Source organism: Theileria orientalis, chromosome 2 (genome assembly GCF_000740895.1).
Source record: "Theileria orientalis strain Shintoku DNA, chromosome 2, complete genome".
In the NCBI taxonomy this organism is placed as follows: domain Eukaryota; phylum Apicomplexa; class Aconoidasida; order Piroplasmida; family Theileriidae; genus Theileria; species Theileria orientalis.
Genome location: NC_025261.1, coordinates 1022965 through 1043071, shown reverse-complemented (window position 1 = coordinate 1043071; position 20107 = coordinate 1022965). Strand labels below are relative to the sequence as shown.

Here is a 20107-nt window from a genome sequence, read left to right as displayed (position 1 = left end):
TAGTTACACGCTGTCACTATTGTCTTTAGTTACACGCTGTCACTATTGTCTTTAGTTACTGGCTAACACTATTGTCCCTAGTGCCATCTATACCTGGGCATTCCTAGTCTCAGTTATACTGGCACCGCTCTATCTTTATCCCTAGTCTTGGCTTTACACATTGACGGCCATTCTCAACATATATAACAACGCGCTTAAGCTTAAAGCTGTGGACTCTAGACTGGAGAACACATATTGCAATTTCAAGAAATTAAATCGGCTGACTATGTCTTCTTTGCCTTTTGAAGCAACTTTTCAAATCCGAATGGGTCCGGGTCCTTTACGAACTCCACTGGCGTGTTTCTCTGTACTCCGCGGTCCGCGTTGGCGAAGGAAGCCACGTTCATATCACTACATGCATTTTAATACTATTCACTAAAGTATGCTCACTAGCTACTATCATGATATGCGATAACTATCTGTGTGTGCGACTTACCCTGTGGACTTAGTGAACCGCTCCTTCGAGTGCTGATATATGTTCGCCGTGCTTCTGTCGGCGAAGAGCGGCTTATCGTAGATGTTATATCCCTCGTCATCTCCTCCATCGAAGCCCTACACAATGTTAGTCATTTTACATTCAGTTATTGCAACTAACTATACCATAATAATCTAGCAGGTAACTAACAACATAGCAGGTAACTAACAACATAGCAGGTAACTAACAACATAATAACAACAATAAGGTAACTTACTGATGACATTCCTGCCTCTCCTTGCAACAGTCTCGCGTCGTATAGGTCTGTGATTTTCGTCGGCTTCGCCTGGCCCAGTGCTATCTTTTCGCTCACGTCCCTTTCGCCTGTCCTCCTCTTCTTTATTCCCTTTTCCAGGCGCCATTCTCGCTCCAACTCTCTTCTTCGTTCCGCCTCTATCTTCAGGAGCTCTCTTCTCTCGTCGTCACTGTCTTCTGTGCGGTCACTGCTGTGCCTCGAGCTACTCCTATCACGCCTATCGTGCCTGGAGTGCCTCCTATCATCTCTACCATCTCTATCATCTCTATCCTCTCTATCCTCTCTATAATCTCTATCCTCTCTATAATCTCTATCCTCTCTATAATCTCTATAATCTCTATCATCTCTATAATCTCTATCACGTCTATGTTTCCTTTCATATCTTTCTTCTTTGTCATATCTTTCTTCTTTGTCATATCTTTCTTCTTTGTCATATCTGTCGTCCCTATGCTTCCTATCTTCCTTGTCGTGCCTCGTTTCTTTTCTATCGTCTCTGTACTTCCTATCGTCTTTGTCATCTCTGTGTCTATACCTACTGCCACGATCATGTTCTCTTTCATCTTCGTCGTCTCTATCGTGCCTATGTTTTCCTTCACTCCTGTGTCTACTTCCCCTCGCGTATTCTTCATCCTCCTCTACGTCGTGCTTACTCATTGAATCTGAGCCCTTTGACTTTGACTGTGCGAACAACTGATGTCTTTCCTCTCTTGCCTTTGCAGCCAACTCGCGCAACTCTTCTTCGCGTTTCTTCGCCTCCTTGAGCTTCTCCTCGCGTATTATCTCGTTTCTCATTCTCACTTCCTCCCTTGCTGTCCTTTCTGCTATGAAGAGCGACTCTGAGAGTGATGCGAACTTGTCGTTGATCACCACTTCTCGAAGTCTTCTTCCGTCCGCTTGCACGCGCTTATCTATTGGCAGCGTGTACCCCTTCTGGTTTTTCCAGTTACTCACGCACGGCGGGATCTTCCAGTTCATTTGATCTTCCTTCGTCAGCTTCCTCGGCGGCGAGTGGAGCACTGCTGCCGGTGGACTCGGCGGGTTTGCTGGCATCTTTTTATGCCTTATGTTCGAGGGCTCGAGTGGGTCCACCACTCTCGTCGTCATTTTAATAAGCCTTTGACCCACCTGTTAAATTTATTTTCTTATTTACAACAACGCTTACTGCTAAATACCATTGGCTGCCTCAATGGCTAGTCTATCTAATAACTCCAGCTATCAACACTTCTACCACTATCTTACCTCGCTCTTCTGGTTCGGGGTGTATCTGAATATCTCAGATTCCGACTTCTGAACCATCTGCGTATTTTTTGAGGAGAGTGCCAACTGCAGGGCCTCTTTTGTCTTAGCCAGGTTTTCCTGGACTCTATCCTCCGATGGTCTCGTCAACTGGTCGCTTGTGAAGCTCTTTTCCTTCTGATCCGAGGGCCTCGTGTATGCAATCTTCCCCTTTCTCATGTTCTGCGTAATCACTTGGTCGTACTTGGGCTTCCCTTCTTCATCATATTGTAGCGCCAGCGTCTAAATATTGGTTAGCAAGATATCACGCGGTCCACTTCGTACGTACAAATACTATTACGTATAAGAAAAACGCAGCCGTTTTAGACTTACCGTCCCGTTATTATTGTTTACTGAGGAGCTCTCAACCAGAGAGAATGATCCTTTAGATTCGTGCTTTGCGACGGCATCCCATTGCGGCTTAACTAGCAAACTGGTCCTCTTCCTGTGTAAAATGAACATAAAGCAAAATAAATAACTGCCATTTTACTAATAAATCGTCTACGAACAATATTAACTAAATATTAAACAAGCAACTAACCTAGTATACTCCGACATGATTATCAATCAAATACTAAAGTTTTAAATATCCAATTTATGCGATACAGAAACAATATAATAAATTATAATCAAATAAAGTCGACAAAGTTTGAAATTAAAACTAAAACAATTTCAAAACTGCACTATAATAAATATACGACTTTAATTAACTTAATGGTATAAAAAATTTATTTATCACTCATATATTACAAATTTTTTATACACATATTTTTGTTTTTTATGTAGAATCTAACACATATATTATTGTGTACTTAAAATAATGTTTATAATTTTACTTAACGACTCTCTAGTCCCACTGATATCACTACCTCGACTTTTTTTATATAACATATTACGCACAATAATCTATGTAATTTACTCATATGTATATTATTCACAGAATTCTTTTCTATAATTATAAAACCTTCACTCTTACAAAATAATTCGATTATCTATTTTAACATAACAGATTTATTTTTTCAATTAAGATTCAAAATATAATTATAAATTTTTATAATCACTTTCTAAAGTCAAGTGGCAGAGTAAATACGGTTGTCTTGGTTCGCTGTTTATGTTGTTACACTTATGCAACGTGATGCAGTTCTGTAATTAAACCCTCAAAAAAATGTTTCAGCCTTAATAGAAATTTCTGAATTCATATATTTATTAATGTTCTAGCACAGATTGTTGCGTAGAGCCTATTTGCTCCCACTAAAAGTCACACACTTTGGCTAAAAACGCCAAGTCACAGTTTAACGCTGAACAGTCCACAATACCTGGACGATTTACTTTCCCGATTTAGCTTTACATAACTTTAATATTATTGAACCTTACAGGTTCCGGAATCACCGAAAAGACAGATTAGCTTTAGATAAATGGACCATCATATTCTAGCTACACACTGACCCTGAACTTAGTCCTTTCGACAGAGAATCATCGCAAAATCGCAGACCACAGATCTTTATGTGATATATTTAATTTATACAGTATGCACAACATAACTGATACTGATTACAGCTATGGTTACCTGGTAGAGAACGATGCTCAAAACGAGAGTGATAATGGCCTTAGCCATGAATTTAACATTGGCATGGATTCTTCTCTGCCAAGATCCGCATGGGTTCAAAACAACAATGCAAATGTGATTTATGCCATCTGTGACGGGGTGGACGACAGGAAAGATAGTTATGGATGCAACAACACGAACATAGCTGTTGTTCTGTCGATACTAAGGGATCAAATTGCATCCCGGGATAATTGTTTAATGCACTGCGATTATAGCAACGATTCTGTACTTAACGTTTTAAGATCCACTCCGAGACACATAAGCGTTTTCCCTAACAAATCTAGGTGGTGGCAGAGGGGCCAGGTTCGCTACGGGTCCCAAATCACCAACATAAATGAGAAGATAATTTCCAAGACCTTTACAGGCGTTGAGGGCCCTGTAGAGGACAAGGCCTGCGCAATATGCCTGGATGATCTTACCACCGATTTAATATCCCTAAACGGATGCCTACACATTTACCACAAAACCTGCTTTGTCGAATACGTTCTTAACAGCAAGAAGTCCAAGATAGTATGCCCGCTCTGTAACTGCATTTCTTTTGCAGGACGGGGCCCCTCACCTCCCGGCAAAATGTCTTGGAACGTGAAAAAGGAGGTGACTCTGCTCTCCAATGGGACCCTCATAACGACCATTGAGATAAAATACAAGATGGAGAGTGGCACTCAACTTCGATGGCATCCTAACCCGGGAAAGCCGTACAAGGGAGTCTATAAAAAGGCCTTCCTGCCCATAACTTCCGACTACCTCTTCATCCTAAAAATGCTAATATTGGCTTTCCTTGATGGGCAAACCTTCAGAATAGAGGATTCGTTTGATGCGAAGTTTGGAAACACCGTATGGAATGGGATAGAGCATAAAACCAACATCGATGGCGGCGTTGAGGGTGGAGGGTTTCCGGATAGCAACTACAAGTCACGAGTACTAGAAAACATACTTTCCAAGGGAGTTGAGTATTCAATATAAATTAATATCCTATGGCGTTTATATTTCATAGAATTATGAGTTCAACCTAATAAACATAATTGTTACATATACTAAAACACATAAATAACTAACAAAAATCATAACGAAAAATTTTAAAACAAATTGAGTTACAAAGTTCTAAATGACTGGAAACACGATTTTCTGTCCACACATTTTTTATGACATAAATTGATACACATTTAATTCTTTTTAATTTCATTTAAAATTAAACACAATACACACTTATTTATTGTGATATATGATCTTATACAAATGATTCTATTTTAATTTGGCAGCTATCCAATTAATTTTATTATTCTTGGATTCCTCATCCTTCTATAGTTATTTTAATTTTACAGAACCTTTAAGTTGAAGGCAAAACGAGCCTTTTTGCAATTATGATGATTATTATCGCACATTTTAATGGAACACCTACTTGAGCCGATTCCCTTGAGACACACTGTGGGAAACAATTACTATGAATACTTTGACCAGTTATCAAAAAATGTACATTACGCAAAACTTGGTGGAAACAATCACAAAGGTTGCATAAATATCAATGATAAACCATATACGATAACACTTTCTGAGTTTTTTTCATTCGTTAACAAGTGTAAAGGTCCCGGAGAACCGGTTCAAGTACCATTCACTACAAGGAAGAACATAAACATTGATTTATTTCCGCAGTTTGGCAACACACATACCGAAAAGGATCCCGAAAGAGGATATATATCGCAGAAGGATGGAAAGGGAGCAGGGCGTTTTTCGAATTACCAGGACCATGAGTATGATTCCACCAATGAAAATGAAGAAGAAAGGAAACAAAACGTATGGGAAGAATCGAGTAAAATAAACTACAACGAGGGAGAATTTGACCTGAAGAAGCTGATATACTCAGGAGATAAGTGGGAACAGGAGTTCGAATGGAGCAATCAAGTGAAGAAAATCAACGAGGAGGTGTTCCACAACCCGTCGTTTAGACTGAACCAGCTGTCTGCAATAAACTGCATTCTAAGCAATAACGACACGTTTGTAATAATACCCACGGGAGGAGGGAAGTCACTGTGCTTTCAGCTTCCGGCAGTGTACGACACACTGACGGGCAGAGGGAGTACGACGATAGTGATCATGCCGCTGCTGTCGCTAATAGAAGACCAGGTAAACAGGCTGAAAGAGTTGAAAATAAGCTGCAGAGCAATAGTGGGAGACCTGAAGCTGTCGGAAAAGCTGTCGATACTGAAGGACCTTAGCAGGGGCACAAAAGGCCCAGGAGGTTACCAAGGAGGAGAAGGAGGAAGCGACATAAGCGTGCTGTTCATAACGCCGGAGTCGCTGGTGTCCTCAAACATACTTAAAAACAGCCTGCTGAGCATGTACAGGAACGGACAAATATCGAGGTTCGTGCTGGACGAGGTGCACTGCGTGTCGCAATGGGGAAACGACTTCAGGCCGAACTACGGAAAGCTGGGCATGATCAGAGCGAACTTCCCAGAGGTGCCGATCGTGGCGCTGACGGCGACGGCGACGGAGAGCGTGATCAAGGACGTTATCCTGAAGCTTAACCTGCGGGACGTGGTGGTCTTCAAGTCGGACTTTAACAGGAAGAACCTGGAGTACGTAGTGGTGGAGAAGCAGAGGAGCTTCAAGCTAGCGATAAAGCAGCTGACCGAGATCGTCGAAAACTTCAAGGACAGCTGCGGAATAGTCTACTGCTTCAGCTGCAACGAGTCGGAGCGCGTGAGCAGAGAGCTCTCGAAGGTGACGAGCTGCTTCCACTACCACGCGCAGATGAGCACGGCCATGAGGACGCGAGTGTACAACGACTGGATCAACGACAACGTGAGGGTGATCGTGGCGACGATAGCGTTCGGAATGGGCATCGACAAGAAGGACGTGCGCTTCGTAGTGCACTTCTCGCTCTCGAAGTCGGTGGAAAACTACTTCCAGGAGTCGGGGAGGGCGGGAAGGGACCAGAGGAAGAGCACGTGCATCCTGATGTACGACTACCACGACGTGGAGAGGCTGATGCTGCTGACGAGCCCGTACAGCGCGGCGAACAGGTACGCGAAAAACAAGAAGACGCAGGACGTGGAGACGAACACCTGCAAGCTGCTGAGCATGATGGACTACTGCGAGGAGAAGATTCTGTGCAGGAGGATGATGCTGCTGGGCTACTTCGGCCAGAGGTTCACGAGCAAGTGCATAATACCATGTGACAACTGCAAAATAACGCCAAACAGCACCGTCACGACGCTGAACACGCCTAGTTCTCAAGCAACAAGCACAAACGCGGGCAGTCAACAGGCAAATACAAGTGCCCACGGCGGCGACACCACCAGGGCGAGAGCCGGTAACCTCAACATGCCCGTGAAGCCGTTCAGACTCATGAACTTCTACGAGCATGCGCAGCACATATGCAAAAGCCTCTTTAGCTGCAGCCGGAGCCTGACGCTGAACGACCTGCACAAGCTGCTCATGGATAAGTCGATAAAGCAGGGCAAGGGGAACGAGTTGCTGCAGGGCTACCTCAAGTCGAAGGGAATAGACTCTAAGACGGCAATGCTCCTGCTGAAGAAGATGATCATCCACAGGCTTCTCCAGATACGAATCGTGCAGAACGAAAACTCGTTCACGCTGTATTACATTCAGCCTAACAGGAACTACTACAACTACCTGACGTCGATGAGTAAGCTGATCATGCCCTATCCCAAGGAGCCTAGAGGGGAAAAGAAGCCTGAAAATGAAAGAAGGAAGGAGAGGGCGATCAGGGACGAAGCCAGAAAGGCAAAGATTAAGGTCAAAAGGGCGAAGTCGAAGGATAAAGGGGCTAAGTCCGACTCCAAAAAGGCTAAGCCTGAAGTTAAGGGGGATAAAGTAAAGTCTTCTGAGAGGAAGAAGAAAGAGAAATCTGAAGTTAAAACTGACGTCACAGGGGAGCACGAGGCGTTAATCAGTCAAGGCAAGCATGATAAATCTAACGACGGCAAGCCTGACTCCAGCAGGCCCAAAGCAAAGCGCAAAAGTGAATCGACAAAGAGGAAAGCGGGCGATACTGAGAAGAGGACTAAGAAGCCCAAATTGGAGTGAAATCAATATGAATTTTATGCACAACCGCTAACAATACTGCACATTTACCATCATCTACACAACCGCTAACATTAGCACACATTTACCATCATCTACACAACCGCTAACAATACTGCACATTTACCATCATCTACACAACCGCTAACAATACTGCACATTTACCATCATCTACACAACCGCTAACATTAGCACACATTTACCATCATCTACACAACCGCTAACAATACTGCACATTTACCATCATCTAGGAATTTACTACGTAGTACGTGATGTAAAATTTACTACATTTATCAATGCACTGCCAACTCGTGGCAATTTCATCACAGCTTATTAAAATTTAAGTTAAAAACAGACTAAAACTTGCGCTTCTTATTGTTTGGTTCTGGGCTGTCTCCTGCAGTTTCGCCGTTGACCTTCGGGTCCTCTGACGCACTGCCCTCTGCGGCGGAATCGCCGGTCAACTTCGGCAGGTAGCCCTCGCTCTTCGTCCAGCTTTGCGGAGTGCGCTCGTTCACCTTCCCGTCCTTGTCGAGGAGGCCCAGGCTGATCAGGCGCCTCTTCTCAGTGCTCCTGTTCCCGTACCCCCAGCGCATCGGGTACGTGTCGCGGTCCATTATCACCCTCTTGATGACCGCTACCACGCCGTGGTCGACCGTCGCGATCACTGCGCTGGTCATTTGTGCGATGCCCAGCGCGATCGCCTCGCCCTTCGTGGTTATCATGACGAGCTCGTCGTGCAGCTCTATGTTGTTTTCGAACCTGAGGACTCCGGGGATCATGAGCTTCGCGCCGTAGCAGATCGCGTTAACGCACGAGTCCTTGACCACGACCCTCTTGTAGCCCGTGAGCAGCTGCTCGAGCGGACTCACCACGTAGCGCAGGTACGACTCGTCGGAGGTGCTGTCGTAGAGGTACTGCGCGTCGAGCACGTCGTGCATGGTCACCATGTTGTCGTACTCCGAGATGTTTCCCGACTTAACTCTGCGCAGCTCCTGCATGTGTGCGCCCGTGCCCAGCAGCAGGCCCATGTGCACGCACATTGTCCTCACGTACGTGCCCGCTTCGCACTTGACCCAGAAGAGCGCCAGGTCCTCCTCGGCGTTGTAGTCGAGGAGCTTCGACTCGTATATTGTCCTGACGCGCAGCTGCCTCTTGACTGCGGCAATCAGCGGAGGCCTCTGAAACAGGGTCCCAGTCAGCTCCGCAAGCACCTAAACATAGTAATTAGTATCCGAGCATTATGTAAAAAGGTGCTGAATGATAGCATTAAATACATAAGTGTTGAATAATTGCTTTATATACATAAGTGTTGAATAACTGCATTGTGTAAATGGGTGTTAAAAACGACATATACTGGTAGTAGCCGTGGCATAACCCACGCATATGTGGGTATTAAATCAATATCATTACTGACTGGCACTCTTTGTACTAGTAACGTACCTTCTCAACCTTGGCTTTAGACTCTGGCGGTGAGTGGAACTTAACGACAGCTACGTATTCCTTCCCTAAACGAGCTTTAGACAGGGCGAAACAAAATGTTAGTGACTATTTCTGCTTACCGTGATTCTGCTGAGATTTTACGAGGCGCGTGGCCCTGTTCAGGCACACCAGGAGAACTCCTGTGACCTTAGGGTCAAGAGTTCCACTGTGGCCCGTCTTTTCGCACCTCAAAATCCTCTTTATCCAGGCCACAATCTCGTGCGATGATGGATTCGCCGGCTTATCCAAGTTTATGTATCCATATTTCATGTAATTCGACAGGTCTCTGCAGAGTGGCGACGAGCCGTGCGGCATCGGGGTATAATGGCCAGTTCGTACGTTCAGCTTATCATAATTCTACAATAAGAATTTATAATCAATGTATATTTGATATTTGAGTGGAATCTTAGTCATAATAAAGTATATAATTATATTTTAACATATCTCTTTAACAAAAACTTAATCTAACCTTTAAAAGAAAGGGCCAGTTTGAAGTATCAATTGGAGGTGAATTGGCCTCCGGTTTGATTAAAAACTGTTTGGTCTTATCCATTTACAAATACAATATATATCATAATTTAATTAATATTTAGTACTGAGACTAAGCCCCAGTAAAATTCAAATTTTGCCGAAAAATAAGCTTAATAATTAACAGAAAACAATGTATATATTTAGTACGGGTGTATTCCATTAACGAATAAAAAAAAATACACAAATAATACACGGCTTTATCAAATGAACACAAATCCACATATAATCTCAAATATTCACACAAATATCGATTTAAATAAATAAAATTATGTTGAAAAGAAATTTGGCATACTACATAGTTTATAATAATAAACTTAGAAGACAATAAATATTTAATGTGTATGGTTTAGTATATCGCCAAAAGACGAGAAATAATTAAATTATAAAACAGGGATCCTAATAAAATAACTATTAGTTACTATAAAACAGGATTTTGAAGTCATTGTTATTTTATTAGACTAATAATTGTCGAGTTGATCAGGTGTACCTTCATATAGTGTAAGCGATTAATAACTGGAACAAACAAAATCAAAAACGAACAATTTGGGAAATTTAAAAACAATATAAAATAATTTACCTAAAAAATTAGGCAAATAAACCTCCGATTTCAATTATATGGTCGGGTTATTTGTGTTGCACGTATTCCCATCAGTAATATATTTTCACTTCAACGTATATAAATTACAAGTAAACCGACACATTCTATGTTTAGGTTCAATAAAGTAAAATAAAATAAATTGAAATTTAACTAATCCTAATGGAAGATAGAGAATTAATTATCTCGAAAATTTTAAACACAGGGTAGGCTATAGGATGCTCATTAACCGAAAAAAGTCAATTTAAATACAAGATAAACTGAAAGCCCACAATCACCATAACTATGGGCGGCCACAATAACATTTAATATCGCAACCTTTAATTTGTACATTATCATGAGTAAATTTGATTCACCCTCAGAAAGGACTGGCCTCGCACAGCCAAGTACCTTCTCTTCCGAATCATGTTTGGGTGAATACACCCAGATGCGGGACAGATTAAAAATGCTCCTCTCTCCAAAAAATTCAGACGACCTGTACGAACTGCTGATACTGCTGAAAAACGCGGATTTATTTGGAAGGGAGACCGTGTCGAAAATAGATTTGTTATTTACAGAAATCGCAAACTGTACACCAGACGATGACCTGACACACGTGGAGCTGGCAGACTGTTTCGTGTCAACACTGCTGTCGTACATAGACGAGGAGTACTTCCTGGAGCTGCTCCAGAACATCATCCTCCACACGAAAAACGACTCACTCATCATGTCGTGCCAAAACAGACTGTTCGAACTCGTGTTTGAACTGGGAATGGGAGTAGTGGTGGATAAGCTGAGAAACCCACTGGGCCTGGTCTACGTGCTGCTCAAAAGCTCAAACTTTTTCAACTTAAAATTCATGAGCTCGAAGGTGTCACAGGACGAAACGAGAGTAAACCTGGGCTACGTGCTGTGTACACAAATACTTAGCTCAATGCTGGCGTCGTCGTCACTGTACATATTCAACTTCAGCAGCAACTTTGAGCAGAACGACGTGTACGGATACATAGTGGGCCTTAAGCTGGACAACAGGAACCTGAAGGAGTTTCTGAACAAGGAGTACTTTGCAAAAATATGCCAACAGATAGTGTATTACTGCGGACCTTTCGAAAACAACGTCAAGTTCCTGGAAAACCTGCTAAAAATATGCAAGTTCATACACTCGAAGGACATAAGCGGAAGCAAGAGCTACAGGAACCTGACAGTGTCGATCCTGACACAAAGATACGTAAACCCGCTTTTTCAAGCGGACCTAATCTTAACATTTTTGGAAAACATGTACACGGAGCTTATATCGACGGATTTAAAGGACTATAAGACGTTCTCACTCAACTTTAAAGCGAACTTCGGGTTCAGACACATCAACCCGTTCAACTCGAGCTACAACGAAGAAACGAAGGAGGAAGCGGAGGAATATAAGCATGAAGACGATCTGGGATCGGACTACGGAGAAGATAAGCTGCTCAAATCGGACCTGTTCTTCAACCTGTTCCCACAAGTGCAGGAGGAGGACCTGGTGGAAGTGTACTGGGTGCTGGAAACGGACATTTTGTACGCGCTCTTCCAGTCGCTGATAAGCCCGGAGCACGAGGCGCGATTCTCGCCGCTGTTCATGAGCCTGTACGAAGGGGCGAAGAACGGGACGATCTTCTCGAGAGCGCTGATCTTTAAGCTCTCGCTTATCTGGTCAGACTACCAGAACTTCGGAAGAGGAGACTACAACCCGATCTCGCTGAAGCTGGTGACGATGAACGAGGACTTCTGGTTCCTCTACGAACACGGAGTGTCGACGCTGGTGCCGAGGAACCTGCTGCTGTCGGAGATGAGGTCGTACGCAGACGACTTCAAGGACAAGAGGTGCGAGCACCTGTACGACTTCATGCTGAACATCGCAATACACACGGACTCAGATTGCTTCTTCATCGTGCTGCTGGAGGTGCTGCGCTACTCAGGCTACGACTTCCACGTGCTCAAGTACTCGCTGCAGATGTTCCAGTCGACGCTGCTGGAGTTCTTTAAGCACAACAGAGTAAAGCTGAGCAGAGGAGTGCTGGAGATCGTGTTTTTCTGCAGGCAGTACTTCGACTGGGGCTTCATGACGATGCTGATCTACTCGATCGACACGATGATCACAGGAGACTCGGACAAGTACGCAAAGGTCGCGCTCTCAGACGGACTGATAGACTACCTGAACTGGAAGCTGCAAATGGAGGCGGACATGACGAAGAGGTCGCTGGCGGAGAACACGGACAGCGACACGATCGTGGTGATGGACAAGAATGACATGGAGGACCAGAACGAAGAAATCGAGGAGTACAGCGCGCAGGAGGAGCCGGAGGAGACGCCAGTGATGTTTAACCTGTCGGCGAACATAGTGGCGGAGGTGTTCTACATCCTGCACCACCTGCTGGGCCCGACGGAGGTGGTGCTGGAGCTATTCTTCCTGTACAACCAGAGAATGAAGGGGCTTAGCAGCTACAACATACTGCTGCTGCCGCTTTACAAGGGAATCGAGCACAAGCTGAAGCAGGCGGAAAAGTCGACGTCGCTGGAAGCACACCTGGAACACGGAGTGGGCGACTCGTTGCACATGGACCACGAAGGAGCATTCGAGGACAAAGAAAGAAGAGGAGTCGTCGACTTCAGCGACAGAACGCACTTCTCGCTGGGACCGAACAAGGACATCTACGGGTACCTGCTGCTGAACGAGGACTCGGAGCTGACGACGTCGCACGTGGTGACGCTGATCTTCTCAGGGAAGATGGCCAAAAACGTGCTCAACGCAATTAAGCTGCTGAACGGAGAGCAGGGCTCGAGGCCGCAGTACATACTGGACCTGATCCTGAGGAAGTTCGTGAACAAGCTGCAGCAGATCTTCCTGGTGAGAGTGCCGGACGAATTCTGTCTGCACCTGACGACCGGGGCGAACTGCAGCCCCGAGGACGAGCTGCTGCTGAGGAACCTGAAGCTGCTGGCGCTATTCGTGGCGGGCCTGGTGAGCCTGCACATCAACAGCGTGCACATCGACTCGATCTACATGGTCTTCAGGACGCTGCTGGAGTGCCTGAAGTCGGACTCAGTGGTGCTCATCGAGTTCGCAATGATGGCCTTCAACAACATCAAGAACCTGTTCAACTACCCGCTCTTCACGAAGGAGTTCGTCTCGGACGCGAAGGTGGCGAAGTTCTACCCGAACCTGCTGAAGACGTACAAGGCGATCCTGGCCTCGCCGGACTACATCTCGGAGATAGAGACGAGTCTGGACCAGGGGATCGCGAACGAGGTGATATCGCAAGACACGCTCGCGGAGGACAAGTGCCTCAAGGGAAAGATCACCACGAAGGGACTGGTGATCATCAAGAGCGGAGAGGAGCCGGGGCTGGACGCGGCGCTGCCGACGACCGCAATGCAGAGCAGCACGACGCTGCAGTCGGCGACGACAATCAAGTCGCCGCCGAGCGGAGACTACGACCTGCTGGTAGGACTCTGCAACAACATGGACTACAACCCGCCGAAAATGCACCCGCTCTTCTACCACGAGCAGTGCCTGATGACGATCCTGAACGTGGGCGTCGACGACTTCTTCAACACGCTGAAGCTGCAGATCGAGGTCCCGGAAAACAGCGCGGAGACGATCAGCGCCTTCGCAACCTTCTCAGGCTCGCAGTTCATGGCGACGGTGGAGTCGCTGGTGCTCGCAGGGAACCTGGACTGGCTCTTCTTCCTGATCCTGAGACACGCGATCACGAAGGGAGAGGCGAGCTTCGAGGAGATCACGAGCCTGCTGCAGACGCTGGGCGCGAAGGCGCTGGAGTTCTTCGTCAAGTTCCTGTCCTTCTCAGTGAACATGCTGCTGAAGTACCTGCGCTCCTGCAGAGCGCTGCTCATCTACAAGAAGATCCTGCTGGTCTGCGCGGCGCTGCTGGGGGAGCTGACGATCTCGAGGAACAAGCCGCTGCTGACGAAGCACCTTAACGTGAAGATGCTGCTCTCATTCTCGTACGAAAAGGGGATGCTCTCAGTGACGGTGCCCTTCGTGTGCAGGCTCATGTCATACGTGGCGAAGAGTAAGATCTTCAAGCTCCCGAACCCGTGGACATTCTGCGTGCTCTCGCTGCTCAACGAGATCAAGAGCGTTAAGAACCTGAAGCAGGTGCTCGTGCTCGAGATCAACAACCTGATCCTGACGCTGACGAGCCCGAGTAACCAGCAGCAGCAGATGAGCCCCTCGCACACGTCGCAGCAGAGCGCGCAGATGCACAGCCCAGTCGCAATGGCGAACGGAGCGCCGATGTCGCCGACAATCGACGCGCTGACGAGCGTGATGAAGAGCAACATCGTGGGCAGCAACATCAACACGGGCGTGCACGTGAAGGAGCTGCTGCGCCACCGCGTCCTCGGCGAGTTCGACCAGAGCTGCAGGTTCAGCGGAAACATCTGGTCAAACTCGAACGAGACGAAGCTGAAGATACCGCCCATCCACAACGACATCAAGATTCTGCTGCGGAGGAAGATCATCATTAACACGAAGCTGCTGACGAGCGGAGCGACGGTGAACGGGAACGGAAGCAACGGCGGGAGCACGCAGGGCGTGGGCCCGACGTCGAGCAGCGTGGTCAACAGCGTCATGAACATGGACATGTACAACCTGATCCTGAACGCAATCGAGAGCTGCTACCGCGAGAGCATCTTCATCATCGAGAAGATTGTGCCGATCTGCGTCTCGACCTGCGGGATCATATCGAAGATCGACTTCACGCAGGAGACCTCGATCGACACGCTGAAGCGCTGCCTGACCTCGATGACGACGGGGCTGAGCACGAGTCTGGTGAACGTGATCTGCAAGGAGGTGCTCATGTCGATACTCTCCTCGGAGATATACCTGGCGCTGCTGAACCACTACTCGACGATGGTGGCGAGCATGGGCGCGGGCGGCAGCGGAATGAGCAACGGGAGCGTGAGCATGGGAGCTAGTTCGTCAATGAACGCGCTTCCTAGCCAGGGAGCTATGCAGAACCCGGCCTCGATGAACAACCCAGCATCTATGAATACGATGAATAACCCTAGCACTATGAGCACGATGAATAACCCGGCGGCTATCAACACGATGAACAATTCCAGCAATATGAGCACCATGAACAACCCAAACGCAATTAATAATATGCAAAACCCGAACACGATGAGCACAATGCAAAACCCGAATGTTATTAATAACCCGGGCACAATGAGCAATATGAACACGATGAACAGCACGTCGCTGGTGACGTCGATGGGGAACGTGTCGATCTCGAACAACATGGGCGGAAGCAGTATGGGAGCAAGCAGCATGGGAGCAGGAGTGAGCACGAGCACGTCGGAAAATTACCCGATCTTCGACTGCATATGGCTGGAGTACATCTCGCAGATACTGGCGAGAGATAACCTGGCGCTGGTGTGCGCACTGGTGGAGCAGCTGACGCTGGAACTGATGGGAAGGTCGCTGGACGAAATGATCAGCAACTGGTCGAACGGAGTGGCGAGTCTGGCGAACGCGAATAACATATCGACGATACTGTACAACCAGTTCCTGAGCACGCTGCACTCGGGAAGCCAGTCGAGCACGTCGACGTACTTCTCAGCGAACAGCCTGAGGAACACAGACGAACTCTCGCAGCTCTACAAAAAGTACCTCTCGCTGGTGCCCTCGACGATCGCGAGAGTGGAGAGGACGGAGAAGAGGCCGGGGCTGAGGTTCCCAGACTTCTTCATCGTGCCGCCAATCGATAACATCCCGACGAACCTGGTTATCTCGAAGTTCGACGAGTTCGAGCAGAGGCTGAAGGAGTGCGCAAAGTACCTGCTTATGTACCCGCCGATCGTGCCGATGCCGCACTGCAAGTTCCTGTACAAGTGCGAGTCGTCATCACTGCTGCTGCTGAGCTTCCTGCACAAAAACCACCAGATATTCACGCTGCTCTGGAGCGTGCACTACGTCATCGTGAAGGCGATTAACGTGGCGGAGTGCTACGAGCTGATCCTGAGCAGAGTGATAAAGAACATCGTGGACTCGAAGTCGGTCTCGATCCCGTCAGTGGTTAGTGAAGTGGAGCTGAGTCTGCTGGAAATGCTCTGCGTGGACAACGCGAACCTGCTGAACATCACGACCTCGCTGCTGCCGAACCTGACCTTCAACAAGCTGGTGCTCTTCCTGAGGTTCAGGCTGATCAAGGTCTCGGCACTCGACGTGTACCTGTGCAACTCGGGAGACCTGGAGTTCGTAGTTAAGATGGTATACAGGCTCATCGTGGAGTCGAACTACATATCACTGAAGGAGCTGCCGCTCTCGCTGAAGTTCCTGAGCAGGTTCGACAAGAACTCGGTGGTCCACTCGATCGGAGAGCCGACGAAGCTGAGCGTGGTGCTGACGAAGCTGCTGCAGTACTCAAACAGCACCTCGGCGGCGATGAACAGCAGCAGCTCGCTGTCTACGCCGGGCGGCTCGAGCGCGGCGCAGGCGGACAGGTTGGTGAGCCTGCGGCTGCTCTTCGTGAGCAGGCTCTACATCAGGAACCGCTGCGTCCTGCAGAGCGACGTGAGCAAGAAGCACGTGAACATGTACATCGACTTCCTTAACTGCGAGACGGACTCGGAGGTGGACCTGTTCTTCATCAACTTCAACGAGAACCCGATCGACCAGTTCATAACCTCGGCGCTGCTCATCACGCTCTTCGCGTCATACCAGACGGGCGCGCAGCCGGGGCTGGGCGGCAAGGGAGGCCTGATGGGCGACCGGGAGCGCGAGGTGCGGAGGTTCGACGGCATCCCGAGCGTGACCTACGGGAACCCGAACTTCGAGTACGTCCCGGTCTTCTGCAAGCTGGTCAACGGCTTCGTGCAGACGGACGTGTTCATCCTGCAGAAGGTGCTGCACATCCTGCTCTCAGTGCTCTACAAAAACTACTGCCTGCCGGTCTTCTTCAAGATCATACAGAGCTTCATCTACAACCCGAACTACACGTTCCCCGCGCACGTCTCGATCTCGCAGTGCCTGCTCTACTGCAACCCGACGGAAATGACGAACTTCGCGCCCTTCTGGGTGCAGCTGGCGACAAGCAAGCAGCTGGTGCAGTCGCTGATACAGTCGCCGACGGAGTGGCCGATTCTCTCACAGCTGGTGCGCTACGTGCTCATCTACTACTCCTCGGCATCCTCGAACTCGACGCAGACGCCGCAGGCGCTGACGGGCTCGAAGGACGCGAAGGACGGAGCGCTGGACTCGCTGCTGGACAGCATCCTTAACATCCTGCTCTACCTGCTGCAGATATGCCCGGAGTTCATCTGCGGCTACTACCTCTCGCTCTGCGAAGTGACGACGAGCGTGCGCTTCAGGAACATCTTCACCTTCAGCACGCCGAAGAACGTGAAGTGCTCGAACCCGTCGACGACCACGGAGGTGCCGGAGACGGCGCCGCTCTCCTTCGTGAACCACATCCAGTTCATCATACAGAAGCCGACGCTGAAGGCGCTCACGGACGCGTACATCGCGGAGCCGACGGACAGGCTGGTGGGCCTGATCCTGAAGGAGCTGCAGCCCGAGGGGATCCTGATCTACTACACGCTCTACCTGGGCTACACGCTCCCGCTACTCATCAGCAAGGTGGGCGGGGGCAGCAGCGCGACGCAGCAGCCGATGGCCTCGCAGCTGTCGGGCAACGCCTCGATGAAGGTGATCAACTGCTACCTGCTGCTGGAGAAGCTGGTGATCCACTCGAAGTCGAAGCTGCTGGTGAGCTCGATGCTCCTGCACATGCGCTACCCGAACCTGGTGACGATGCGCTTCGTCTCCATCTTCAAGAACCTCTTCGAGAGGGCGGACAACGTGCAGGAGCTCATCATCACGTGCATCATGGAGCGCCTGCTGGTGAAGCCGCACCCCTGGGGCGTGGTACACCTGGTCTTCCAGCTGGTCAAGTTCAAGAAGTTCTGGACGTTCGTGCAGCACAACAAGCCGGTGGAGGAGCACCTGAAGAAGATAATGCAGCTGTACGTGACGTAGCCACGAGTGGAGGGAGTGGAGGGAGTGCCCTGCGCGCCATTCTGGGTGTAGAAGAGGCCGTGGCATTCCGAGTGTCAATGCCCTTTAGGGTTCGCCAGGGCCTCGCACGATTTCAGGGGGTTCAGCGAGCGATTACGAGGGCGCGGGTTCCAAGAAGACCCGGCCCACAGGCCGCAGCGCAGAATAAAGCAGGCAGTCTTCCCGGAAAAGTAACAATTTTAAGTTTTAACGAAGCATATTTGAATTATGTGAAGTAAGTTGTCGAAGATCTCATTTCGAGGCGTCCGATGAAAAATTTTAGATTTAAATTTTACTCGCAGGCCAGGAGTGGAACGATTTAAGGTTTTTTAAACTTGCGCCAGACGTGAGCCGATTTACATGTATTCCAAAATTGAACTACTCACTTCCTAGTGGTGTGTTCTTGTACTATAATTTACTTTTATGAGTGTACGTGTTTTGTAAAATAGCCCGTGTCGCGAATGAGCAGTCTCGGCCACAGGGAGAGCATCAGCGTGCTCTACAACCGGAAGCTGGGAGCCGGGTTTGGAATCCTGTTCACATACAGGCACGGCCTGAACTACCGGTTCCCCAGGGGCTCCTACCCCAAGCATCGCAGACTTTTCAGCATTTTCAGGCCATTTAGCCTCTCCCAGGACCTCGTTCAGGTCGACACTGACAAGGGTTGGGGGTGTGTAGTCCGGTCCACACAGATGGCGCTGGCACAGGCGCTGATCAACCTGATCATCGGGCCCGAGTTCAGCATGGAAGACCTGCTGGTCAACAACAAGAGCCCTAGAACTGGGCATTTGGACGCGAAGCTGCTCAGTTTGGACGGGCTGCAGCAGCTGCTGACCGAGGAGTCCCACGCCGACGAGCTCACGAAACTCTCCATAATTCTATCGCAGTTTTACGACGACAAGAGCTCTCTGTTTTCCCTATACAATTTCATAGTAGCAGACCTGGTTCTGAAGACGTGTACGAAGTTTTTGTCCTTCGGGCCCACCAGCACCGCCGTGTGTATCTCCAAGGTGATAAATGACGCGAACATCGCCATCAGCTCAATTTCGTTCCCCGATGGCGTTTTTTACATAAATAAGGTACCGAATTGAGAAACACAACCGTGAATATGCAGATAATAGATAGATATTAAGAGCAGCAAACTCATACACACTCAGGTAAAGGATCTCTTTGAGAAGAACAAGTACGGCCGAATCTGAACATGTGGTTTAGGTACTTGCTCGTGTGGGTGTCTATGAAGAAGAAGTTGGATAAATACGAGAAGGAAACGGTGAGATCGCTCTTTAAGCTGAAGCAGTTCAACGGAATAGTGGGAGGGAACTTGCTACACAGATCGTATTACATATTCGGAACGAGCTCAAAGCGACTCTACTACAACGACCCACACCTGTATTGCAAAGTAAGTGGTGAGTCAATTTGAAATTAGCTTAGAAGGCGTTCACTGATCTTAAGTATCTGGACATAATCAAGGAATTTATGAACAAGAGAGTGAAGAGCATGAACTGGAGGTACCTCAATGCGTCTCTAACAATGCTCTTCTCGTTTAAGGTGAGGAGGATCCAAATTCAACGTGAATGTTAGGGTAAACAAGATTTTAAGGATTTTCTCGCCAACACATTTGAAACCCAACCGACGATAGAATCATTTCCATTCGAATTTGTCACGGATCGAGATTTAACGTTCAACTAACATCTATTCTTAATATCCAAAAATGAGTATTCGCGTTACGTACATTTATGTGGTGTGACTGCTCTATTGTCAACTCCAGG

At 47.9% G+C, this 20107-nt stretch overlaps 6 protein-coding genes across 6 annotated transcripts; 4 read left to right on the top strand and 2 right to left on the bottom strand.

The window, feature by feature from the left end:
- Positions 1-263: 263 nt before the first annotated feature.
- On the bottom strand, positions 264-2507 carry TOT_020000498 (chromatin-binding protein; the record flags this gene model as incomplete). The annotated part of the gene is made up of 5 exons (XM_009692243.1): positions 264-390; positions 476-591; positions 732-1895; positions 2010-2288; positions 2379-2507. 5 exons carry the CDS (start codon positions 2505-2507, stop codon positions 264-266), a joined length of 1815 nt encoding a protein of 604 aa, XP_009690538.1.
- Positions 2508-3573: 1066 nt separating this feature from the next.
- TOT_020000497 (uncharacterized protein) lies at positions 3574-4614 on the top strand (the record flags this gene model as incomplete). Its single annotated transcript, XM_009692242.1, has 1 exon — positions 3574-4614. The coding sequence occupies one exon, from the start codon at positions 3574-3576 to the stop codon at positions 4612-4614; it is 1041 nt and encodes a 346-aa protein (XP_009690537.1).
- A 423-nt stretch (positions 4615-5037) lies between these two features.
- On the top strand, positions 5038-7701 carry TOT_020000496 (DNA helicase; the record flags this gene model as incomplete). Its single annotated transcript, XM_009692241.1, has 1 exon — positions 5038-7701. The coding sequence occupies one exon, from the start codon at positions 5038-5040 to the stop codon at positions 7699-7701; it is 2664 nt and encodes an 887-aa protein (XP_009690536.1).
- Positions 7702-8054: 353 nt separating this feature from the next.
- Positions 8055-9733, bottom strand: TOT_020000495 (centromere/microtubule binding protein; the record flags this gene model as incomplete). Its single annotated transcript, XM_009692240.1, has 4 exons — positions 8055-8912; positions 9142-9206; positions 9261-9537; positions 9650-9733. 4 exons carry the CDS (start codon positions 9731-9733, stop codon positions 8055-8057), a joined length of 1284 nt encoding a protein of 427 aa, XP_009690535.1.
- A 910-nt stretch (positions 9734-10643) lies between these two features.
- On the top strand, positions 10644-18320 carry TOT_020000494 (conserved hypothetical protein; the record flags this gene model as incomplete). The annotated part of the gene is made up of 2 exons (XM_009692239.1): positions 10644-15262; positions 15635-18320. 2 exons carry the CDS (start codon positions 10644-10646, stop codon positions 18318-18320), a joined length of 7305 nt encoding a protein of 2434 aa, XP_009690534.1.
- Positions 18321-18799: 479 nt separating this feature from the next.
- Positions 18800-20027, top strand: TOT_020000493 (autophagy-related peptidase; the record flags this gene model as incomplete). Its single annotated transcript, XM_009692238.1, has 5 exons — positions 18800-19417; positions 19496-19521; positions 19551-19737; positions 19770-19886; positions 19920-20027. 5 exons carry the CDS (start codon positions 18800-18802, stop codon positions 20025-20027), a joined length of 1056 nt encoding a protein of 351 aa, XP_009690533.1.
- Between the last annotated feature and the right edge of the window lie 80 nt (positions 20028-20107).